The 27,486-nt window shown below is 37.2% G+C and overlaps 1 protein-coding gene across 2 annotated transcripts in view; it reads left to right on the top strand.

Moving 5' to 3' along the window:
• Positions 1–27,486, top strand: part of RAB3C (RAB3C, member RAS oncogene family) — a 279,021-nt gene that overhangs the window by 228,959 nt on the left and 22,576 nt on the right. For both annotated transcript variants that reach the window (XM_032404378.1, XM_032404377.1), the window contains exon 4: positions 6,416–6,540. In XM_032404378.1, the coding sequence (XP_032260269.1) occupies positions 6,416–6,540 (125 nt within the window). The remainder of the gene's footprint in view (positions 1–6,415; positions 6,541–27,486) is intronic.

Here is a 27,486-nt window from a genome sequence, read left to right as displayed (position 1 = left end):
TCAACCATTTGGAGTCTATTTGTGTGTGTGGTGTAAGGAAATGGTCCAGTTTCATTCTTCGGCATGTGGCTGTCCAATTTTCCCAACACCACTTGTTGAAGAGACTGTCTTTTTTCCATTGGACATTCTTTCCTGCTTTGTCGAAGATGAGTTGACCATAGAGTTGAGGGTCCATTTCTGGGCTCTCTATTCTGTTCCATTGATCGATGTGTCTGTTTTTGTGCCAGTACCATACTGTCTTGATGATGACAGCTTTGTAATAGAGCTTGAAGTCTGGAATTGTGATGCCACCAGCTTTGCTTTTCTTTTTCAACATTCCTCTGGCTATTTGGGGTCTTTTCTGGTTCCGTACAAATTTTAGGATTATTTGTTCCATTTCTTTGAAAAAAGTGGATGGTATTTTGTTTTTGTTTGTTTGTTTTAAAGATTTTATTTATTTATTTGACAGAGACACAGTGAGAGAGGAACACAAGCAGGGGGAGCGGGAGAGGGAGAAGCAGGCTCCCCGTGGAGCAGGGAGCCCGATGTGGGACTCGACCCCAGGACCCTGGGACCATGACCTGAGCCGAAGGCAGACGCTTAACGACTGAGCCACCCAGGCGCCCAGATGGTATTTTGATAGGGATTGCATTGAATGTGTAGATTGCTGTAGGTCGCATTGACATCTTCACAGTATTTGTTCTTCCAATCCTTGAGAATGGAATGTTTTTCCATTTCTTTGTGCCTTCCTCAATTTCTGTCATGAGTATTTTATAGTTTTCTGAGTACAGATTCTTTGCCTCTTTGGTTAGTTTTATTCCTGGTATCTTATAGTTTTGGGTGCAATTGTACATGGGATCAACTCCTTAATTTCTCTTTCTTCTGTCTTGTTGTTGGTGTATAGGAATGCCACTGATTTCTGTGCATTGATTTTATATCCTGCCACTTTACTGAATTCCTGTATGAGTTCTAGCAGTTTTGGGGTGGAGTCTTTTGGGTTTTCCATGGGTATTAAAGAGGGCATGTATTGAATGGAGCCCTGGATGTTATACGCAAACAATGAATCATGGAACACTACATCAAAAACTAATGATGTAATGTATGCTGATTAACATAACATAATAAAATTTTAAAAAATAGATCACATAGTGGGGAGCATTTATATGAGGATAGTTTTTCAAAGTCTCTTTTTTTTAATTCCTTTATTAAATGAGTTATGTACCATAGAAAAAGCCTAGTCCCTCAACTTCCTAAAACCATCTATTAGCTTTTATAGCATATATAAATCATTATATTTTATTATGTCACGTTTCTCTTTCCTTATCATTACTGTCTCATTTTAAAGTTTATTTCATATGTATCTTTGTAAACTACTTGCAAATACTTTGGGTGTTAGATGGGAAATAAGGAAACAGATTATTTATTTGTTTATTTATTTATTTATTTGAAATAGATTATTTAAAACCTAAAAAGGAAAGGGCTAGGGAGAGAGTTATCCCAGTAATGTTGAGCCTCAGTTCTACATACAAATTACCTGGAGAGATTTTTTTATTCCTATGATGAAGTCCCTAGAGGTTATGATTTAATTGTTCTCCTTTGGAATAATTTTTAAAACTCTCCAAGGGTTGAGAAGAATTGAATAAATAAATGATTAAAGTAGTGAGAAAGTAACAGAAAGGCATCCCCGTGTGATGAGCAGTAGCAGGCTTGGAAGTTGGCTGAGAAGCTGTAGAGCTATGTGACTCTTAAACTTTGAAGAGAATAAGGGAAATGGATGCCCGTGGAGACATAGGAACTTCCAGAATTAAGAATGGGACTGCTGTTAAGATCTGTTCAAGCTTCACTGGGTGAGGAAGAACAAGTCTTATCCTCTCTGATACCCCATTCTTCCCACATATAGCCCAAATCAGACCCTGGGAGACAATTGCTTTTTTGGGTCACTGATACATATTTTATAGACTGTTTTCCAGAACACTGTGACTAGCTAAAGTCTAATCTCTGTGAGAGCAGGTTGAACTCATAGGAAATTACTTATATACCCAAAACAGGGAAGAAGGAGTAATGATGTAGGAATTTGATTGTTTTGCTTATAGCTCTCCAATAAAATGATTCTGTGCAGAGTTCAGTCATGTACACATAAAAGATGGAAAAACTCTTCATCTTCTCCTGCCTCATAATATAAAACAAAAACAGAAAACAAAACCTTCTTTCTATATATTTATGGAGAAGGTAAAAATATATGTGGGTTGTGGGTTTTTGTTTTTGTTTTAGCTAATAACAGATTTTTAAATAACTATGATTTGATACTGGTAAGGTCTGAGTTAATTACCATTTATAGAGTAACCATGGTGACCAACATATTGCTTCTGATTCCATTAATCTTGTTGCGATTAACTGTAAATCCCAAAGGATCTCTAGCAGTGATTCAGAAATAATCTTTTCACATGTATATTATTTCATGACAGCCACTTTCTTTAAATGTGTCTCTAACCAGCAAAGAAATAAGACAGTCCCTAATGAGGTGATTAAAAACCTGTTCCCCAAATTAAAAAAAAAATTTACAAAATATAGCAAATGACCAAGAAGGTAAATATGTAGAAATTCCACATTAAGGAGGATTTATTTCACAAACATGTGTCCTATCCCTAACAGACATACCAGAGTAGTCCATTCTGTTCCAGTTAGAAATTTGCCCGTGTAGGACCTCAACCTCAAGATAGGAACTGGAGACAAAATTTGATATTCTTTAATGAAAAAACTTCCAGTTATTATTTAGAATATAGGAATTAGAAAGGATGAGTTGAGCTGGATTTAGGAAGAGGAACAGCTGATTGCCTAAAATGGGACTAATAATGTGTTATGTTTGTAAAGAGTTGTTTACAACTTTAAACATAGAGTATGACCCTACCCCAGCTAAAACCCACCTGTGTCCTGCAACAGCCCAGAGAGTCTGTACAAAATGTGGTAGCCTCATTTTACAGATGAAGATACAGAGGCTAAGAATGCAGAATGACCTCCCCATAATTACTTAGTATTAGAGCTTTCTTTTTAACTGGCTAAATAAATTGCTAAGATTCTGAGTTAGAGGATAAGAGAATTGGATTAACAACCCAACTTTTTTCTGACCTCAATTCATATTATGTCTAGATGATATAAGCACAAATCTGGGTCATTTGAGTAGCAGGAAGGGTTATAAATTTAACGTGAATGCTCTTGTTGGAATAATAACCATCATTTCATATTTTCTTGCAAAGCAACAATCTACAGGATTTAAGAAGGAAAGATACCCACAAGCAGTTAGATGTATTAACTTTTATTACTGAGATAGTCATAGAATGATGTTTATGTGCTGTTTTCCAATAGGAAAAATTGCTAAACCCCTCAGAATACATGAACGAAATTTCAAAACAATAAAAAGCTGACATGACTGATCAGTGTGGCTAGTAGGACTAATGTGAAAGCATTGTGTAATAGTTTCATTGCTGTTTATTTTTGTTTTTGACTATTCATAAAATAATTTTCATCTCATTCATAGCATCTTGGACTCTATGATATGTAGTAATTCATAAATCAACCAGCATGATTCTGATCCCCTCTAGCTGGTGATTGGACTTTGCCTAAAGCTACTCTGTTGGTGGTAGACATCATCGACAAGTCTGCGGTAGTAAAACCAAAGCCAAACACTGGGCATTTGCACCCCTGATTCCAAAAATGAGATTAACCAAATTTGATGGCAAATTAGTCTTCTGTTCACCTCAGCACAAATGCCCCAGACCATAATTTTAATCAACTGAAAAAAGAAAATGGTCTCCATTAGCTATTTAAGCTTTCAAGGTAAAGGTTTTTAGTAATTCCCTAGTAATAGTAAAAAAATAACATTTCCTTGGCAATTTAGGACATCGAGAAGGTCACATTAAAATATTTCTTAAAAACAAATGGAAGGGGAATGGTTTTGATACAATCATGGCTATATATTTATATATTTTTACAAATTGTTAGAAAATGGGGAATGTTGTATATGCATAAATGTGTAACTCGTCACAGTAGCCTAAGACCCCATGGGTTATTAAATCAGCAGAAATGAAGGGTACCTGGGTGGCTCAGTTGGTTGAGCATCTGACTCTCGGTTTCTTCTCAGGTCATCGTTTGGGGTCATGGGATCGAGCCCTACACCAGGCTCCAAGCTGACTGGGGAGTCTGCTTGAAATTCTGTCTCTCTCTGCCCCTCCCCCCAATAAATAAATAAATCTTTTAAAAATTAGATCAGAAATGAGATACTTGTACGTGTCGAATGGTAGAAGCAAGCATTCCATCAACTTGGCTTAAGAGTACAAATAAGCTAGCCAAGTTGTTCCTTCTTCACCTTCACAAAGGTATACCCTGGTTAAGTTTATACAAACAGCGTTGCAGAGGATGAGTTTGCCTAGCTCCAAAGAGTGCTAAATTGCTTCAAGTAAGCATTTGTCCTCTGTAAACTCAGAAAGCCATGTCCTTTATATCGTAGCCTCAACCCCTTCCTTACATAACAACACTCTCCTGTGACTACCCTCTCAATAACCTCTTTCTGGTGATTTGATTTCTAGCTGTGTACCGGGGTAGCTTGGTCTGTTAACATAAGGGCTCTCTGCCTAGAGCCTTTCCAGGCATAGGCCAGATCTTGGTTAATAAGACCTATAGGAGCAGAGGGATAATTTTAAAATTTCATGAAGAAATCCAATTAGATTTGAGTTCCTTTGAAAGAACCTTTGGAATTTCTTTTTAAAACTATGCTAGCACTTGAGATTTAAGGTGTATTCATGTGTAGCATGCATTTTACAGCTTCATTTCACTATGAATGTATCATTTTTTCATAGACCACACACATAAGATGAGGTGAGAGAAAATTAGAGTTTTCAGTGTTTGCTTTTATTTTCCCAATTTATGATACATGCTGACTCTCCTGTTGCTAGAGGAATATATTATGAACTTAGGTATCAGAATTAGAAAGATCGTGTCTCCAGATTTTTCTGATAAAATATACCATGCCTCGGAGATGTTCACATGGGACATAGAGTATATTTCTCCAGCTATTTTAGTCTCATTTGAAAACTTGAACTTGGTTCAGGGGAATGCTCTGAAATAAAACACTATCTGCCTCGTAGCTCTATCCTTTCTTCTCAGAAGGAAAAGACAGTGATCACATCTGACTGAAAGATCTCCTGCTACAGTTTAAAGCTATTGGCTTTTATTCTCTCTTGAAGCTGAGAACAGAGTGTCACTATTTTCCATTTAATAATCTTGAAAGACTTAACACTTGCTAGTAGAAACATTTCTAAGCTTCTCTCTTTGACATTTTACAAATCCCTTTCTTTAACTTTCATCCAGTTTTTCAACATTTTATATCCTGCTCTTGACCACCCATTGAGTGGTATATCTTTCTCACCTATCCTAGATTGTTGTTCTCAAATAAAAACATGACCAATATAGAGGGCAGGTTAAAGATCATGGCCTCCTTTCAGCTTTTTGTCTAAAATGACAACAAATGCACAAGAATTTCATTTCTCAAACTTATAATAAGTAGTAAGAGCATAGGCTTGAGAGCTATACTACCTGGGTTTAATTTCCTAATCTGCCACTCTACTAGTGGGCTGTTCTTGGGATGATTATTTAACCTCTTTATGCTTCATTTTTGTCAATGGTAAAATGGGGATAATAAATAATACTCCTCTGATTCTGAGCATTAAATTAATGTAACCTATATAAAGTATTTAGGACTATACCTATAAATATGAACCATAAAAATTCTATCTCCATTTCAAAATCAGAAGTTGTGTGCGTCATGATCCATACTAGAAGGTTATCTGGAATTCTAGATATCCTGCTGACAGTAACTTAAGCCCCCAGCCCATTATATTGTAATTTTGATATGAACCTGGCATTTTTCTCTTAATATAAAGCGTGAGTATATTAGTTTTTATGATTGATTCTTAAATATTAACATTATCCCCATATCTCCTAGGCCCTAATTGCCCTAGCTCTTTAAGTTGTTATTGTAACAAGGGAAAATGATGCTTTTTTTGTGGTGGGCTGTAAAGTGAACAATTGGGTTTCCTAAAAGTGAGGAGTTTCTAGGAACATGGGATTTTTACTGCAAAAACTGGGAATGTCATGAGCAAATCAGGATGGTTGGCCATTCCAGCTATAAAGGTACTATGTAAGGTATAAAAGGGAGAAAGGAAAAAAACAGTAGTCATATTAATATCACTAAATAAAAAAGAATTCTTAGTACAAATAGTCTCTGAGTATCTGAAGGGTGAGATTGCACTGGACTAATTCTAAACTTCAGGCATTTGGGCTTCACTTTTTGCTATTATCATCATCTGTGGGTCATACTCCTTCTCCTTCATTTTATGTTGTGTTCTCCTCTGATCATTTTTTGCCTATTGTTTTCTTCTAGGTCAACTCAAATCAAAACATACTCTTGGGATAACGCCCAGGTTATCCTGGTTGGGAACAAATGTGACATGGAAGATGAGCGGGTCATCTCAACAGAGAGAGGCCAACATTTAGGAGAACAGCTTGGTAAGTGATAGGTTAGCAGAAAACAGAGCTTGGTCATTATTTGTAACACTGCACAGAGTCACAGCTAATTGCTAGGATGGGCTTAATGAAAAGACTTTCAACCTTGCAGTAGAAGCCAACGTATCCTCGCAGTAGAAGCCAATGTATCCTTGGTAAGTAGTAAATGGATTTCCTCTCACTTTCTGTCGCACTATCAGAATCCAAGCATAATTACAAAAGCAAAATAACCAGAATGTTAATCTAGTACAAGGTATTCAAATTCTCATTTCCTGAGAAACACAGGCTAAGCCTTGCCTGCTATTTTTTAGTTCCTTTATTTTTTTCCTCCATATACAACATTTTGTTTGCATTGAGTGAGCATTTTATTATCATGTGTGATTGTTGTTGTCAGGTTTCTACTGGAAAAGTTTAGTAGCACAGAATAGGTCACATTATAGATCCTGATTCTGGGGACATCACTGACAAGCCTTGCTGCTGTTAAAAACGTCTTTGAGACTCAGTCTCTTCATCTCTCAAGAATGAGTATCATGACCCATGCCTCCTTTACCAAGTTTTTGTAGATAAAACCAACCGAGATAAAAAAAAAAAATAGGTATTAGCTTTAGAAGTCACAAAGCCCTTTTAAACACAAAACACTGTATCTTGAGAGAAAAGTACTGGAGCAAGTAGGGTAGAGTTTTGGTGCACAGGAGGGAATCATGATTGATTTATTAGTTCAAGGCATTTACACTGAGCACCTATGATATGCCCAGTACTGTGCCAGATATCACGGGGCATACAAAAATGTATGATTCACTGTCCCTGGGCTCAAGTTGCTTTCAGTCAAGTGAGAAATCTAGAGATCCACAGAAAAAAGCAGAAACAAGCAGACAACAAAAACAGGATAATTAACTTGGAGGTAGATGCCAAGAGGAAAGCAACAGAGGGAAGGAGGCAGACTGGAAGAGAGGTACCAAGAGGTGTGAGAGCAGAGTGGGACAGGAAGCAGGTAAAGCTCAAAGAAGACGGGACACCTGGAGAGAAAATGTGTGGAATTGAGCAGAACAGCTAGAAAGAGGTGAGTGATGAGAGGACATAGAGATCATATGGGTAAATGCCAAGATAAGGCCTGAATGGACCCTAAAGGAGAACAGAATTTGAAAACCGCAAAGAGGAGAGGAAGCTTTATGATTAAAGGGCACAGTGGTGCAAGGACATTGAGAGGAGAGTGAGTAGAAAAGTTGGAACCTAGTGTAATATTACTGAAGTAGAGAGCAGATTTGGGGAACAATTGAAGCCCTAGAGCAAAAGAGGTGGAATTCTTTTCTTTTTATTCCTGCTCCTCTTCCTCCCCTCCCCCTCCCCTCTCCTTCCTCCTTACACAACAGAGAACATGGAGGTATTCTTAGCAGGGCAGAGTCTGGCTCTCCAGCCTTTTTGGCTACTACCTACAGTAAGAAATATGTTCAATCTAGCAACCCAGTGCATACATATGTACAGAGAGAGAAAGAAATAGAAGTTTCACAAAGTATATTTACTCTTACTAGATGAGATTCATTCTGATATTTTTCTATTCAATTCTCTTTCTCCCTCTGTCTTTTGATAGTGTTCTCACCCACTATTGATCTTAGGGCCTAGTGATGGGCCTCAACCTACACTTTGAAAAGCACTGCTATGAAGGGCTGCTTTGAGATCAATCTGCTGGTACCGGGCAGCACATATTGGAGAAGCAGAGACCCTCTCAATGGGTCCCAATTGGGTCACTCTATCATGTGGTAATCTCCTAAAAGAACTATGCACAGTCCATTCTGAGAGCTTGAACATTTCTTTGTGAGATCAGTGTACTCATTAGACTAAGGGCTGTCACCCGATGACCACAAGAATGCTTCCACCAAACCTTTGTGGAGCTGCCCATGAGAAAGTCACATAGCTGATGTCTGGTCTCTGTGGTTGCTCTTGAACCATTAGCATTTCGTTCATAGGGGCGATCCCATTCTATCACTTTAACAACGTTTTTATTGAAAATTCTGAAAAACTTGGCAACTCTCCTTAATCCTCTTAGCAGGTCAAGACTTTAGGATTGGAGAATAGTAGATCCCCAAAGAAAAAAGAAACCTAGGAGAAGGTTGGCATGGTGGCTTCCTGAAACCATGTCTTCTTTCCCTGTATTTTCTTGACAAGTCAGACATATGCCACATTGGGGGTAGCGGGGGAACTGCTCCACAGATCGAAATCATCTCTCTCTGTATAAATGTGAAAATTGTTTGGTTCAAACAAAAACGGATTGAAGGCAGACACTGTTTAATGTCACCAGCAGAAAAGAGACCGGTAACTGCATGAATTCTTCACTACTTTAATAAATTACTTGGGTGTTCAGAAGAGCAGGTTATGGAAGAAACATTAGAATGATGGGAATGCATCCAGAAGGTGACCTTTCTTAGAACTAAGCCTCTGACTGGCATCAACATGAACCCTGTTCATGCAATGCATAGCTGTAGGAAAGTTCCTGAAATTGTGAGGCAGAAATGTTTTATGCTCCGGTGCAAGTTCTTCCAATGGTTTCTAATTGATTTTCTTTTTTTTTTTTTTTTTTTTTGCTCTCTATGTAATATAACCCAGCAGTTGTCATAGCAACCAACACTTGTGCATTCTTGGAGAGTCACTTACTTCCTTTAATGTGGTTTGTTCTTCTCGTGACTGAACACACTTCTACAAATGATCATGACAGATCATTTGTATGGAAATAACCTACTCTCACAACATCAATGTAAATCTTTTAAAGATCTTTCCTTTGTTGTTTTTTTTTTTAATTACTAGTACAACTCCATTGTCCAGAATTCCCTTACATAGACACAGAGGTTGGACACTGTTTATAAACATCATGTCCACATTTCAGTAAATGGTTGAAAATAACTGTTCTATCAGTCTGGTTACAATTAATTCTCCACTGTGGATAGTTACATCCATAAAACATTTGCTAATCCTAGTGAGGGTACTTGAAGGAACTGAGTTGTAGCTGAGCTCTTTGAAATCCTTGTATGGCAGTCACCCTTGTCGGTCCACTTTAGTTCACCAAGCACTTACTGAGTGTTTACGATGTGTCAGCTGCTGATAATACCATCCCCTACCTTCCAGAAACACATAGAGTACCTGAGATAGACTCTCCAGACAATGAGCATTTCCCTTTCCTCATTCTCTGTTCTATTTGGCCCTTTGGTTATGCCCTTATAGAACTTGGCCTTTTGGCTTCCACCCTATGATGCCCTCTGTTTTCCTCCTCCCTCTCCAGCCATACCTTCTGTTTGCTTGGAAAATCCCTCCTTTTTCTGCTTCTTGCTCTTTGGCATTCTTCACTGGGCCCACCACTCTTCATTTTCTCCCATCCACTTCCATGCTCAGAACTGCTGCCACAGACCATGACAACCCAATCATTTTTTTAATTTTAATTCCAGTATAATTAACCTACAGTGTTATATTAGTTTTAGGTATACAGTGTAGTAATTCAACACTTATATGCATCACCCAGGCTCACCACGGCAAGTGCATTCCTTAGTCCCATCACCTGTATCATCCTTTCTCCACCCCCCACCCCACCTTCCCTCTGGTAACCATCAGTTTGTTCTCTATAGTTAAGACTGTTTCTTGGCTTATCTCTCTTTTCCTTTGCTCATTTGTTTTGTTTCTTAAATTCCACATATGAGTGAAGTCATATAGTATTTATCATTCTCTGACAGACTTATTTCACTTAGCATTTATACGGTCTAGCTCCATCCATGTCATTGCAATGACAAGATTTCATTCTTTTTATGGCTGAATAATATTCCACTGTGTGTATGTACATATATACATATGTATACGTACATACACACCACATCTTCTTTATCCATTCATTTATCAGTGGATGCTTCCATAATTTGGCTATTATAAATACTGCTATAAATGTAAGGGTGCACATACCCCTTTGATTTGGTGTTTTTGTATTTTTTTTTGGGTGAACACCCAGTAGTGCAATTACTGATTGGTAGGGTAGTTCCAATTTAACTTTTTGGGGGACCTCCACACTTTTTCCACAGTGGCTGTACCAGTTTGCATTCCCACCAACAGTGACAACCAAATCTTGTTCTAGTCCTGCCCTCTCCCTGGAGCTGCAGGCTCCTCTATCCCGTCCCCGCCCCCCATAGCTGTGCATTTTCTGTATGTGTGTTGTAGGGTGGTTCTTTAATCATCTGCAGCTAAATCTGAGGTTCTTGCTCAAGTGCACAATTATCAACCCAACACAGTCCTGTTGCATTAGAGTTTCTGAAGTTGAAGCCCGGGAATCTACATTTTTAAGAAACACTCTGACTTTACACAACACTAATTTTAGAATGCTGGCTTAGATGGTGGCAAGTATTTGTCCCCGGAGCTGAACATTATCCTATAGGTAATACTATTCTTTCAATGCATGTTTTTAACATTTACTACAGATGTATATACCTGTAACAATATATAGGAATGTTTCAGATTTGTATTTTATCTAAGCAATAAATTTATAATATGGTAATAATCTAAATATATGTATAATATTATAACTTAAACTTTAAAAGTTAAAACTGTTTAATATTAAATGAGAAAAAAATAGAAATAATTATAGTTTTCCTAAAATAGAAGTCACTCAAGTAGAAATAAGAACAAATAAATTTATGGAAGGGAAGGGATTTGTATTGCCTTGAAATTATAGATGAAAGGATATTTGAACTATTTTTATAAGCTCGAAAGGGCAGAAAGTACAGAAATTCTAAAATTTGCCAAAAATGTAGTCAGAGAAACAAAGACTGCAGATAAAAAAATTGAAGTGATTAATTTTTTTATAAACAGTTTGTAAGGATTCAGTTTTGAAATGTTCCTAATTTGCATTAATATTTCTTCCTAACTCAAATAATAGATACTTACTCTCTTTTAGTCTTCAAACAACTGTCATGATATTATGTGCATGTATTACTAAATTCCACACCCATCTTTCCCCTCGTCCAGGTCTCCACAGAGACCCCATGAGGATTTCTGACAACTATAAAATATGTTAACACTTGGCCACTTTTCCAATCCGTAAGATTTGCCTCTCATTTCGCCATTGTAATGACTTGTTTTGTTTTGATTATCCATCTGACAAATACTTATTAAACACCCACAGTGACATTAGGGAGTCATAAAATATGTATCTTTTCTGTTGTGAAGCTTAACATGTGGTCTGTATATCAGAAATATCAAATATCATGAATATATAAATTAAACAGCTGGAAAACATCAAAACAAGTGCAATTTGAAGAGTGGAGGAGGGGCACAGAGTTGTGTGAGTGGATAGTTGCTTCTGTTTTAGGAATATGAAGACTGACAAAATACATTCTGTCTGTACTCTGAAGCATACTCATCTGATAAAGACTGGCTTAACCAATCCCTTCAAGGGAATAATCTGTTGAAGTAAAAAGAGGTAAATTAAAGACAAATAAATGGAAAAGGATACTCCTTCACATCACAAAGACTATACTGAAGGAACTGACTGGATGTAGGCAGGATATATAATTATTTCCTAAAAGATCTAGATAAATCAGGGAAGGTAGATCCATCATGGCTGAAAGAGTTTGGACTCCCTGTGAACATTTCTGTCACAACAAGGGTAAGAATTTAGGCACATTGACCATACTGCCTCATATGCCTTGACATCCCTGGTGGAGACACGTTAACTGAGGTGAAGGGACCATCATTATAACTCATCCAGAGAAGTCTACCTCCTTGGATTTTCTTGGCAATGCTTTGGATTCCTGCTGGGTCTGCACAAACCCAGGGTTGCCTAACTCGAGAATTCTGATTCTGGGATCCTCTAATCTGCTCTGCTCCTATGAATCTTTTAGGGGCAACCACCCTTGTCTTTCACTGCCAGCCCAGGGAAGAGAAAGCAAGGCAGTAATTGTAATAAGAAATCATGTTGCCATGGGAACCATGAACTTTTGGATCCACGTGGTCTGACCTTAAGCAGCTAGATTCTCTTCATATGTTTTTTATTGAAGATAATTATAATAGTAGCATCATACCTTCCCTGACCTCTAAGTTCACTCATGAGTCATTGTATCCTTAGTACAACCTCGAGGTACAGAATAGGTCTTAAATGAATTTAGTTTTCTATTTTACAGTTCAGGAGGGAATTGGGTCCCATATAATAGTAAGCCTATTTAAACTCTGTTCTTGGATGCCACAGTCTTCCAGTGATCTACAGACTTCTAGTGGACGATGCCATAAAGTGACTACATCCTTGTTAAGGATAAATTCTCTTAAATGCAATCTCACCCAAATACATAATTTCTCCTTTCAACAAATGTCCATCTTTCTGGAGTCTCTTCCAACATTAGTTTCTTAGTTTATTAAAACTGGAAAATTCTTTAGCCATTCTGTGCTTTCTAGCCTCTGGAAATTCTTAATGCCTTACTCCATAAGCCTTAAAACTGACACTGAGACAGCACTAAAGCATACAGCAATTTCTTAGTACCTTTAGAACACCAATTTACAGGGATTCCTGGGTGGCACAATCAGTTAAGTGTCCTACTCTTGGTTTCGGCTGAGGTCAATTATCTCAGGGTCATGAGAGATAGAGCCCGCAGGGCTCCATGCTCAGCGTGGTGTGCCTGAGTTTCCCTCTGCCCCTCCTCTGCCCCACTCTCTCACTCTTTCTCTTCCAAAATAAATAAATCTTTTAATAAAACACCAACTTACAGACTCCGTAATCAAAACCACTTAAGTTCTCTTCTAAATAATGAAAAATCAATGTATTACGGAGTGTGCTATTGTCTTGATTGTTGCACTGAGGGAGCCACATCAGAGTGCTCTGAGACCAGGAATAACTGAGGTGAACGAACTCGGAAGTCACAGATGGGCCTCAGAACACTGATAGGGTCTTCCATTTTTCTCAGAAAATTCAAATCAGACAAGACCAAAGCAAGGAGAGGGAAATAAATCTAGAAGGAAGATTGGATCTAGAGTAGGTGTTTTGAAAAAAATCGCAGTGGTCAAGCCATATCCAGGCCAATTAATTGGAATCTCGAGAACGGGACCCAAAATATTTTTTTAAATTACTTTTGTTGCAGTAATAATTGACATATAACATCATATTAGTTTCAGGAGTACAACATAATGATTCGATATTTGTATATATTGCAGAACAATCACCACAAAAATTTTAGTTAACCTCTGTTACCCTACATAGAAAAATTCTTTTCTCGTGATGAGAACTTTTAAGATCCACTCTCAAAGCAACTTTTAAATAAAAATACAATATCATTAACAAAAGTCATTATGCTATACATTATATTTCCATGACTGATTTATTTTATTACTGACAGTTTATATATTTTGTCCCCCTTCACCATTTTGTCCACCCCTCACTCCCGGCCTTTGGTAACCATCAATCTGTTCTCTGTATCTATGTACTTCATTGTTTTTTAAATTTTTTTAATTGAAGTATAGTTGGCATGTAATATTACATTAGTTTCAGGTATACAACATAGTGACTCCACAAATACATACACTACAAAATGCTCACCATGGTAAGTGTAGTTACTGTCTGTCAGCATATGAAGTTATTAGAATATTATTGAGAATATTCCCTATGCTGTATTTTTCATTCCATCACTAATTCATTTTATAACTGAAAGTTGGTACTTTTTAATCCCCTTCACCTCTTTCGCCTCTCCCCATGCCCCTTGCTCTGACAACCACCAATTTGTTCTCTGTATATATGAGTCTGTTTCTATTTTGTTGTTGTTGCTTATTTTTTATGTTCCACATAAAAATGAAATCATGTCTTTCTCCGACTTCACTTAGCATAATACCCTCTAGGTCCAACCATATTGTCATAAATGGCAGGATTTCATATTTTTTATGGCTGATGATATTTTGTGGTGTATATATACTACATCTTCCTTATCCATTCATCTATCAGTGGACACTTGGGTTGCTTTCATATCTTGGCTACTATAAATAATGCTGCAATAAACACGTGGGTGCATATATCTTTTCAAATTAGTGTTTTTGTTTTCTTTGGATAAATACCCAGAAACGGAATTATGGATCACGCAGTACTTCTATTTTTGGTTTGTTGAGAAACTTCATTATTCTTTCAAAAGGGTCCCCACCAATTTACATTCCCACCAACAGCGCACTAAGGTTCCCTTTGCTCCGCATCCTAGCCAACACTTATTTCTTGTCTTTTTTGATACTAGCTGTTCTGATGGCTATAAAGTGATATCCCAGGGTGGTTTTGATTTGCATTTCCCTGATGATCAGTGATATGCATCTTTTCATGTATCTCTTGGCCATCCACATGTCTTCTTTGGAAAAGGCCCCTAGATGTGTGTTAAATTAGATGAATGCCCCTCAGGCTGATCCTTCAAGTTTAACAAATGAGCTTCTTTTACATAAAGTCTGGGTGTCTTTCAATTGGCTGTCTCTACATTAGGCCCTGGGAGTTTAAGTCTGTGTGCAAGCCCTTTAAGAGCTTTTTCTCAGTTTACTACAATGTTGTGGGTGTCATGGATACAAGCCCCATTCATTTTCAAAGCTAGATGTTTTGGGGGACTTGACCTTCAGGTGCAGATCATAAAATATGAATATGCTATGTGGGGTTTAAACCCTTTGGTCCTCAGCCAGAAGCTTTGGGTTTTGAGTTCCTTACTCATTGTAGATAGTTAAGCCAGGAATGAAGTTTATAGCAAGATGGTGTCCCAGCCTCTCCTACCCGCTTTGATGTGGCCATTCTTTTGTTCACCCAATGGGTAGGAGTTGCTCAGCCACATTTTAGATTTTTTTCCCAGAGGATTCTTCCGTATATAGTTGCAAATTCGTTGTGTCTATGGGAGGTGAGTTTAGTATTCTATGTCACCATCTTGAACCAAAACCCAACTGTATTTCTTTTAAGTCTCATGTTATTCCAACACATAGTCATGATTGAGAACCACTGATGTACAGGGAAAAACAAAACAAAACAAACAACAACAACAAAACAAGAGGCAGATTATTAGAGAGCCAACAGGAGGAGGTTGTGCTATGTGATGCTTTTGATAGTTTGGAACCATGCTGCTCTGCCTCAGGAACCTGGTCCACAAAGTTGGCTTCCTACTGACCACCTACTGACACCTTATGTACTACCCTAGTCTGGTCCCCTGTGGCCAATAGTTACAACATTTTTAATAAGACTTTTGGTGGTCAGAAGAGTAGTATGAGGTTACAGAACAGTATATAATTAGTGGGTCCAGTGAGAATTTAGCGAAGTCTGCTTAGAATTGTATAATGAGTCATTGAGTTAAAATAAATGTGCCATAGATTCTCATCCCAAACTGCAATGGGGTCACCTTAAGAATTTATTTCTTTGGGGAGACTGGAGATAAATGTTTTTCTGAGTAGTTTGGGAATTCATTACAGTGTTTTATTAATTCACTCATTTAGTCGTTCAGTATTATTGAACACCACTTTTGGCCAGGCCCTGTGAGCAAAGCAACAGTATGACCAACCTCCTGCCACCACCACCCCCCGCCCAAGTAGATTCTAGTCTAGTGAGGGACACTTAAACAAAGGCTTTAAAAAAAAGACCATATATATTACCATGATAGGGATGTGGACTCAGTGTTAGAAGAGCTTGTAAGATAAAAATATCCCCTCTCTGAAGACTCCGGAAATGGTGCCATTGAGGAGATGATGTTTGAACCAAGTCTTGAAGTATAAATAGGATGCATTAGGTGGACAAACAGATGATTGTCCTTCTAGGCAGAAGAAATTGATCTGGAGAGATCTAAGGCTGGAAAGCTTGTAGAACTGAAGACTGGGCTTTCTCTTATAAGGGCTGCAGAACCAGTGCTATGTTTTAAACAGTAGGGTGACATGAAGATCACATTTCATTTTTGAACATTTACCTTGGCAGTGTTCATAAAATTAAGGTATTTAAGATCAGCTGGTGTGCAGAAAGAAAATGTTAACACTAACATTTATTTGTATATCAATACTCAAACATTTTTTTAGTTATTGGCTTTTATAATGTATCACTCCAATAGTACATTATAATTTATAAATATTTGTCTATTAGTGTCAAATCTTATTTTTGTTTTGCTTTTTTTATTGAAATATATTTGACATATAACATTGTGTAAATTTAAGGCGTACAAGTTAATTTCATATTTATATTACATTATATTGTAATATGAATGCCATTGTAATGATAACACCTCTATCACCTTACATAATCTTTTTAATATTTGGAATAATGAAGTTCTAGTGTCTTATCGACTTTGATGATTATAGTACAATATTGTTACTATATTTACTGTGCTGTGCATTAGATTTCTGGGGCTTATTTACTACCCATTGTAAGATTGTACCCTTCAACAACATCTTTCCTGTTCCCTGATCCCCATCCCCTGGTAACCACCATTTTATTGTGTTTTTACAAGCTTGGCTTTTTAGATTTCCACATATAAGTGATAGCATACAGCACTTAAATTTGTCTGACTTATCTCACCTAGTATAATGTGCACAGTGCCCATCCATGTTGTTGCAAATGGCAAGATATCCTTCTTTCTCACAGCTGAATAATATCCATTGTGTATATGTACCACAATTTCCATATCCTTTCATCCATTGATGGGCACTCAGTTTGTTTCCATATCTTGGCAGTTGTGAACAATGCTGTAATAAACATGAGAATGCATATATTTCTTCAAAATTCTGTTTTCATTTCCTTTGGGTATATACCCAGAAGTAGAATTGCTGGATCGTATGGCAGATCTATTAGTTTTGAGGAAAATTCATATTTTTCACATTGATGGGACCAGTTTACATTCCCTCCAACAGTGTGTGAGGGTTTCCTTTTTTCCACATCCTTGCCAGCACTTGTTATCTCTTGTCTTCCTGATTATAGCCATTATAACTGGTGTTGAAATCTTTTCATATACCTTCTGGCCATTTGAATGACTTCTTTGGATAAATATCCATTTAGTTCTTTTGCCCATTTCTTAATCAGATTTTTTTTGTTGTGAGTTGTTCAAGTTCTTTATATATTTTAGATATTAGCTCCTTATCTGATAGACGGTTTGCAAAATACTTCCTTTCTGTAGGGTGCCTTTTCATTTTCTAAATTGTTTCTTTTGTTGGGGCACCTGGGTGGCTCAGTTGGTTAAGCGACTGCCTTCGGCTCAGGTCATGATCCTGGAGTCCCTGGATCGAGTCCCGCATTGGGCTCCCTGCTCGGCAGGGAGTCTGTTTCTCCCTCTGACCCTCCCCCCTCTCATGTGCTCTCTCTCATTCTCTCTCTCTAAAAAAAAACAAAAACAAAACATAAATTGTTTCTTTTGTTGTGCAAAAGCTTTTAAGTTTGATGTAGTCCCATTTGTTGAATCTTGTTTTTGTCAATTTTGCTTTGGGTGTCCTATCCAAAAAATCATTGCCTAGACAAATGTCAAGACATTTCTTCTATGTTTTCTTTTATAAGTTTTATTGTAGCAGTATAATGTTTAAACTTTTGATTATTTTGAGTTAATTTTTATGAATGGTCTAAGATAGGAGTCCAAATCTGTTGAAGAGACTATCCCTTCTCCACTGGGTGCTCTTGGCTACCTTGTTGAATATTAGTTGATCATGTAACCAGGAATTTATTCTTGGCTCTTTATTCTGTTCTACTGGTCTATGTGTCTCTTTTTGTGTCAGTACCATACTGTTTTTATTACTGTAGCCTTGTAGTTTGAAATCCAGAAGTGTGGTAACTCCAAGCTTTGTTCTTTTTCCTGAGTATAGCTGTAGCTATTCAAGGTCTTCTGTAGTTTCATACAAATTTTACAAATACAAATAGTACATTTGTACTATTTCACATACAAATCTGTGAAAAATGCTTTTGTTATTTTGATGGGAATTGCACTGAGTTTATAGATAGCTTTGGGTACTATGGCCATTTTAACAATATAAATTTTTTCAATCTATGAACACAGGATGTCTTTCCATTTGTTTGTATCTGCTTTGATTTCTTTTAGCAACCTCTTGTCATTTATATTCTACAGACCTTTCACTTTCTGAGTTAAATTTATTCTTAAGAATTTTATTGTTTTTCACACTATTGTGAATAGGATGATTTTATATATTTCTTTTTCAGATGTTTCATCGTTAGTGTATAAAAATGTAAATGATGTATGCTGATTTTGTATCCTCCAACTTTACTGAAATTGTTATTTCCAACAGTTTTTTGGGTGAGTCTTTGAGATTTTTTATAAACAGAATCCCATTCTCTGCAAATGGCATCAGCTTTACTTCTTCTTTCCTGATGTGAATGTCTTATAATTTTTTGTGTTGTCTGATTGTTCTAGGTAGAACTTTGAGAACTATAATGAGTAGGAATGGTGAGAGTGGGCATCCTTGTCTTTTTCTGATCTTGGAGGAAAGTTTTCACTTTTCCTCCATTGAGTATAATGTTAGCTGTGGATTTGTCATACATGGCCTTTATTATGTTATGTTTCTTGTATACCAAAGCTGCCAATGTTTTTTTATCATGAAAGAATGTTGTATTTTATGAAATGCTTTTTCTGCATCTATTGAAATAGTCATTTTTTCTTTTATCTTATCGTTATCTATGACATTTGTTAATTTGCCTATGTTGAACCATCTTGCTTCCCAAGGATAAATCCCACTTGGTCATGGCTTATAATCCTTTTTATGTGTTCTTGAATTCAGTTTGCTATTATTTTGTTGAGATTTTTCACATTTATATTCATTAGGGATATCAATTACTTATTTAATCTCCTTATTACAGTATTAGTTGGATCAGATTTTCTATTCCTGGTTCAGTCTTGATATGTTTTGTTTCTAGAAATTGATCCATTTCTTTTGGGTTATGTAATTTGCTGTCCTATAATTGCTCATAATGGCCTCTTAACAATCTTTCTGTAGTATCAGTTGTAAAGTCTCATTTTTTATTTCTCAAGTTATGAGTCTTCTATCCTTTTTTTTTCTTAGTCTAGCTAAAGGTTTGTGATTTTGTTTATCTTCTCAAAGAATCCCAGCTGGACTTCACCTCCAGTGAGTGTCTGTCCTGCTTTGTACTCTGCAGTTTCACTCCTCCCTCCACCCCCATTGTGGCAAGTGGAGTGGGGCAAATTCACCAAATGCTTTGGATTCTCAGCCCCCATTCGGGTCCCATCCATCTACTATCTGATGCCTGAGTGGGTAAAAATCTCCTGGGTGTCCAGGTGTAATGCCAGAGACACTTTTATTTAGTTATGAATGTCCAATTCATAGTAAATAAGAGGGGACAAAGCTGATGTAATGATGCTGACATCACTCTTTCTGAACTTTTTTTAAAAAAAACTGGAAGAAATGTACTATTTAAAATGTTTGGAGACCCCTGGTTAGAGAATTGTTGAGGGAAAACAGGAAGCACATGCACAAACTGGTCCCTTAAGTCAAAATGTCTGAAGCTGGAGTACAAACGTGAGTGTCTTAGCTATTCAAGGTGACTCTGATATACAGCAGAGAACCCCTGAGTTAGATCCTCCCTATGTGTCACCTGATTGTGTAGAAGGTTGAGAAGGACAGACCTAAACTGTGAAAGTGGGGATACAAATGCAAAGAGAGCTTTTTAAATATTTAGGCAATAGAAATAATAATATTTGGTGACTGTTTGGATCCTGGAGGCTGAGGATATGGAAGTCAAAGATGATCTTAGCTGTCTGGCTTGAGTAATGAGTTGAAGTCCTCAAAGTAAAATCAGCATTTTAGCCTTCAGAAGGGGAGAAACCTTGAAAGAGACAGAATGGAGATACTTGGTGGAGAACCAACCATGAGGTAAATGGGACAAGTCTAGTGAGCAAGCAGAAAGAATTAGTCTTGCACTGGAATCCTGAAATCCATACTTTTACAGATAACAGGAAATTACTGTTCAAATGCAAACAGCCACGCTTTTCTATGAAATTAAATGGGGGAGGAGGTTAAGAGTTGTCTCCATTAAATGCATTTTTGTATAACATAAGAAACCACTATGAAAAAGTAAAGTAAATCCTAAGATCTGGCCATCATGGCTTTGTCAGAATTGTTCATTATAGCTAATTTCAATTCATGGGCTTCATTCTGACCTAACAGTGTCTACTTAGCTTGCTAAGGGCCACTTATTAGCTAGAGTACCCATGCCAGAGAAGTATGAGCAGTCCTGGTGGTAGATCCTCCCACCTTGGACATTTTAAAGCTTTCTTTTTTGGTTCAGACCTGCAATGTTGCCTCCAGCCACCCCACTTTAATAAATAATGATGCTTTATTCCTTCAATTTTTAATCTTCACCCCTCTGTCCCTATGAAAATAATCCTGTAATTAAGCCAGGTAGAGGGAGACAGAAACTATAATGAGGAGGAGAGCCTTGCCCTGAAGTCTATTTTTAAAACTCAGACCACCTGTTCCAAAAAGTTTTGATTCTTTTCTTCAGCAGCCTTTAAAGATTTATTTAAATCTTAAGTGTAGTGTTTATGAAATAATGGGAATTGCCAACTTTTAGACTCAGTAGGGAGCCCCAACAATGCTATTTAAAGGCTTTAAGTACCTGTCTGCACACAGCTCTCTGCAGAGAAGCACTGCCATCTGACTATTATTTCCACTGGCTCACATTCTTTTTAGCTAAGTGTGCCCAGGAGGTATAATAAACCAACAGGGTATATTTTAATGGGTTTGGGTTGGTTTACGTGTGGTCATTCTCATGGGGTGGTACAGGAAGGGACATCTACCTCTGTTGGTCCTTGTCTCATTGGAGCTCTCCCATTCCTAGTAACTTTTGACCTCCCATTATTTCATCACCTATGGACATCCACTCTTTGCTGGCACGTGCATTGTACTCCCCAGCAACTGTCTGTTCCTTATAAATGAAGCTACCATGCATGCCAGTTTGCTTGGAAGAGTCTCCATTTATGTTCATTTCCCAGTGTGAGGATTAATAACACCCTCTTTCAGTCTCAAAAATGACTCTGTTTGGGTGATCAATTTGATGTTCTTCCAACCCATGATGGGCCACCCATGAAGCAGCTTTGGGTAAAACACTCCTGTTTCTCACTGACCTCAGGGTTCTCATGCTGCTTCTCTTCTATACCTCCTCTCTACCTCACCTTCTCAAATTGCCTAGTTCATGAATCCTCCAGACTTTGGCAATTCCCTCTTTTACTCATTGCTCTCTTTAATCAACCCCATTAACTTAGGTGATCTTTCTTACACTCCTTACTCCTACAGATCTCTGTCAGCATTTTTTTTATCTCTGGGATATCTCCATTACCCATGAGTCCAGATCCTTCAAGAGCTGCCAAAATGCTAGACATGTTCTTGATTAACAGCCGCCAAACCCCCACTGCTTCCTACTATTTTCAGATCAAAAGTTCTCCTCTATAACAGTCTCGAGTTTCATGTATCCTGCCCCATCTAACAAAAATCCATTTCTCATTTTTCTTACCTGAATTTGGCTCAGAACCAGGACCCATCTCCTTTTCTTAGAATCCTTCAAGCTGGACTCTTTTCTCATTCACATGAACTTGCAAACCTATTAGGTGAAATGTTTAAAAACACACACAGTTCCATGTAACAGAGATCTGCATAAACTGGTTTTGTTTTTTATTTGGTTTTTATAAACAAAAAATGCTATTATTCATGTTACTTAACAATAAAATTAAAGTCAAGTGTAAGAAATACAAACTGCAGCATTTGGATAGAATTTAAGTTTTGAGAATTAAAAGAGCTAAAATTAAGGAGGATTGTTTGTTCATGCTGAATTGTGAAATACACAGTTCCGGGGTGAGGTTGGCAGAGGGTCAGTTCTGTTCATCAGCTTTGCACACTTGCCAATGTTCTTTCTCTCAGGGCAAAATGATCAGAGCTGGGAATAGTAGAGGAAAAAAATCACTCTAACCAAACTCACAAGGGACTGATTTCTAATTAAAAATGCCTTTTATTATTTGTACTGAGAAATGCAAATGTCATGTAGTTAATAATATTCCTGTCAGGTAATCAGTGCATCCTTTTACCAATAGTAAAAATACCCTTAGGAAAGGCATTCAATTTCATAAGGCTTCTTAGTGGCCCGAGATCAAAGAAAAGGGAGTCCAAATATGTTCACTCATTTATTCTTTATTCTATTGAGTGCTTATTATGTGGCAGGCCTGTGACTCTAAGGGAATAGCACTGGGAGAGACAATGCTCCCTTACCCCAGTGGAGGTGAACAGGCAAGCAAACCAGAATACCCGCTCTGCTTGGTACAGGCATTCTCCCATCTCCTTTGATCACTTTGGACAGTAAGTACTCTCCATCCCAGACTTGCCTTTTTCCCAACTCCATGCAGACCAATTCCATTCTCTTTTGATGGTTGCATCTTGGAAATTTTATAATTCATTAGACCACAGCTAAGAGAGATCCAGCCCTCCATGTTAAAAATTTGGGAGCCATTGTAGTCCCTTAAAGAATTTTGGGAAATGACATGTTCTCACCAGAAAGTCACTTGTTAGTCCTATGTTGAAATGAACTATTTGTGCAGATGAGTAATCTCATGCTTTTTGTGGTTCTTACTTAGTAATTGATTCTCAGTGGGTGACTTTTTCTTGTCTCTGTGCCAGATTCCAAGATACACGCTATTTGGTGCCTGTAGGAAGCTCTTTCCCATCCAGGTACAGAATAAACCATGATTTTTATCCAGGAAAGTCTTCCTGGATAAAAAAAGGTTTCCATAATAAGTCTAGATACAATACCTTTATGCTGTCTCTTTTGCCTTTAGTTTTAATTAATTGACAATAACCTGGATTGGCTTTATTTGACAAAGAAATGGCCATTCTAAGAAAATAGTTTAAAGATTTAAGATTCATAATCTCATCCTCTGCCTTGAGGACTCAATGAACAAACCAGCTGCTGGCTGTTGGAGATATGATTCCTTTTCCAGATAGGAGATTTATTAAGAGATGACTTAATTACACCTTTCAGAACCCATCATTATGTGAAGGAAAATAATTTGTATAAAGCTTCACATGCTTTTGTATCTATTCTGGACAGGACAATTGGGCTGCATTACCATACAAAAGAGCTAGATTTAGACTTTGAGGAGAATTTCCTGACTTTGAGGATCGGGAAACATTAAAACATGTTACTCAGAACGGATAAGAATCCCCAAGAACAGTTTTAGGAAGTTGACAACTATCATTCTATAGGGTTGGAGTGGGGCACCGCCACCATGTGTGAAGAGGAGCATTAGGCTTGTACAGAGGTTAAGAACGTAGGCTTTACAGTCAGACTTCAGCTGCTGTTTTGTTTTACCAAAGAAAGACCAAATCAACTTTTTTCAGCTCTAAAAGTGTAGAAGTACTTCATGGGGCTTATCCCAGGATTAGGAAATAAGTGCAAAATGCCTGGTATGGTAGCTACACATAGTATGTGCTCAATAAGTTATATTGCAGATTCTACAACCTTGGATAGCGCAATGAAATCTAATTAGTTTGGGCCCTGCTAATTGAAAGTTTATTACATTATTTGCTCTCTTTCATATGCATCTCTCACAGTGACGATAACCCATTAATTGACAATGCATAAAAATGTTATTATAAACTGATACATATGAAATTATTGACTTCATTTTTTGATAATTTTTGTGAAAAATTTGTTGACAATTCACAAAATTGTCTGGAAATTGTCTCCTTTATCATTGAAAGCCTATTAAAATGTTACGGTAGAAAGAGGATATTAAACTGATTTAAGAAAACAAACTTTTTAAACACCTAGCACCTGTTTGCTTCTAAACAGTCTGCCAATCGTAAGTGATCCTTATCTCTTCACTAAAACCTTCACTTCTCAACATGAGGTGTTGAAGTGTAACAACCCTGTATTTTTTCAAATACTTCAGAAATGTGTCTTTCCTCACAGTTGACTAGAGGTGGTTTAATTTGTTTTATGGCATAATTTTTCTACAGGACAGAAATGAAATGATAAAACGTCAAAGTCTGTGCTTGGTAGCCACCCCCAAAAACACACATACACAATCCCCAGCAATAATTTGCCTGAGAAAATTGCTCACAGGTTCAGTCACTTCCTAAGTATATTAAAAAAAGGAAAAATTGATTCTCTTTCATTTTTCCATTCCCATTCCACCCCTTCTCCCAGCCAATTAACAGCAATCAATCCTTTAATTAGCCAACATCTGCTGGACACCTGCTCCTGCCTGGTACTGTGTTAAATACCGTGTGGGATACAGAGCAGACCTGATGGGATGCACCACTAATTGGGGAGGAAAATGCCCTTAGTATGAGGTGGGGGGAGCCAGGGAATGGGAAATGACTAGTTAATGGATACAGTTTCTTTTGGTAATCAATGTTGCAGAATTACCGGTGCTAGTTGCACAACATTGTGAAGGTACTAAAAGCCACTAAATTATACACTTGAAAATGGCTACAAGGGTGACTGGTATGTTAGACAAATTTTATACCTCAGAGAAAACAGCAACTAATAAGTCCCAAATACCTGGTAGAATTAGAATCGGTAGGGAGCAGTAATTGTCCAGTGCAGGCTAGAGTCATCAAGCAAGACCTTACAGATGAATGGGAACCCAGCCAGGTCTTGAAGTTCATAAACTCAAAAATGTATAAGGGACAGGTATATGATATAAATAATTAAATGAGTAAAGCTGCCAAGTGTGAGATTCAAACACAATTTGTTTAACAAAAGTCAAGGACCGTACTCTGCTTTCTCTTGAGTCAAGAAGGCTTTCTCTGTGTAGCTTCCATTTTCTCATTGTGAACATAGATGTGGATGTCAAGGAACAGGAGTTCAAGTGGAATGTACACTATTGAGAGGAATGTAAATTGGTGAAGCCACGGTGGAAAACAGTATGGAGTTTCCTCAAAAAATTAAAAATGGAAATACCCTATGATATAATAATTCCACTACTGGATATTTATCCAAAGAAAAATTAAACACTAATTTGAAAAGATATATGTACCCCTATGTTTATTGCAGCATTATTTACAATAGGCAAGATCCTGAAGCAACCCGTGTCTATTGATAAAGGAATGGATAAAAAAGTTGTGGTATGTATGTATATGCATACACACCCAATGGAATATTATGTATATATACACCATGGAATATTACTCAGCCATCAAAAAGAATGAGATCTTGCCATTTGTGACAACATGGATGGACCTAGAGAGTATTATGCTAAGTGAAATAAGTCAGAACAACAAGTGCTATATGATTTCATTTATATGTCAAATATAAAAAATAAATGAATAAACAAAAAGCATAATCAGACCTATAAATACAGAGAACAAACAGATGGTTGCCAAAGGGGAGGAGGTTGGGGGGATGAGCAAAACAGGTGCAAGGGAGACAGGGTCAGAAGCTTCCATTTTTGGAATAAATAAGTCATGGGAATAAAAGGTACAGCAAAGGGGATTTAGTCAATGGTGCTGGAATAGTATTGTATGGTGACAGATGGTAGCTACATCTGTGGTAAATGTAACTTAATTGTTGAATCACTATGTTGTATACCTGAAAGTAATGTAACATTGTATGTTGAGTATACTCAAATTTTAAAAAAAAGAATGAAACATGCATTTCATGTCAAAGAGACAGAAGTGACAGAGAAGGTGGAGCTAGAGAGAGTGCCTACCTGAACTGGGCCAGCTGTAGACACACTAGATATGCTGCCACAAAGCCCCTCAGTGTTCCAATTGTTTCTCAGTCTTTTCATGTAAATTTTATTTTAATTGAATCAATTTGAAATGTAACATTGTATAAATTCAAAGTGTACAATGTGTTACTTTGATACATTTATGTATTTTAATATGATTGCAGGTATAGCCATATTTATCACATTACATAATTATAGTCCCGCGTTGTCTACATCTGTAATACTAGGCATTAGATCTCTAAAGGCTTATTTACTAATTATAAGTTTGTACTCCTAAACACTATAAATCTTACCCCACTCACCCCTTCATTCCCTGGTAAACACCATTTGTTTTTTACAAGTTTAATTTTTTTTAGATTATACATATGTGATAGTGTACAGTACTTGTCTTTCTCTGACTCATCTCACTTAGCATAATGTGCTCAAGGTCCACCCATGTTGTTGCAAATGGCAGAATAGCCTCCTTTGTCATAGATGTACAATATTCCATGGTTTATATCCATTCATCTACTGATGGGCATTTGTTTACATATTTTGACTATTGTGAATAATACTATGATAAACATAGGAGTGTACATATCTAGCCAAAATCCTGTTTTCATTTCCTTTGGGTATATTCCCAGAAGTGAAAGTGCTGGATCATATATATGGTAGATGTATTTTTATCTTCTGAGGAACTTCCATGTCGTTTTCCATGCTGGTTGGACCAGTTTACATTTCCATCTACATTGTATAAGGCTTTCCTTATCACCACATTCTCCCCAGCACCAAGTCTCTTGTCTTCTTGACATTAGCCTTTGTAACAGGATGTGAAAGGATATCTCATTGTGGTTTTTGCATTTCCTCAATGATTAGTAATGAGCATTTTTCATGTGCCTTTTGACCATTTTGCTGTCCTCTTTGGAAAAATAATTTTTCTGGCATTTTTTTCAAAGATTTTATATATTTATTTGAGAGAGAGCAAAAGAGAGAAAGAGAGCATGCACGGGGGGGAGGGGCATCCCCCTACTGAGTAAGGAGCCTGTTGTAGGACTTGATCCCAGGACCCTGGGATCATGACCTGAGCCAAAGGCAGATGCTTAACTGACTGAGCCACCCCGGCACCCTTTCCTGGCCATTTTTAAATCAGATGGTCTTTTGTTATTATGAGTTCCTTACATATTATGCATATTAACCCTTTATCTGATTTATGTCTTGCAAAAATGTTCTCCTAGTCTGTAGGTTGTCTTTTCACTTTGTTAACTGTTTTGCTATGCAAAAGCTTTTCAGT

This window comes from Phoca vitulina, unplaced genomic scaffold (assembly GCF_004348235.1).
Source record: "Phoca vitulina isolate PV1807 unplaced genomic scaffold, GSC_HSeal_1.0 scaffold6, whole genome shotgun sequence".
Classification (NCBI taxonomy): Eukaryota; Metazoa; Chordata; class Mammalia; order Carnivora; family Phocidae; genus Phoca; species Phoca vitulina.
The sequence above is the reverse complement of the archived record's forward strand: the minus strand, read 5'-3'. Positions and strand labels throughout refer to the sequence as shown.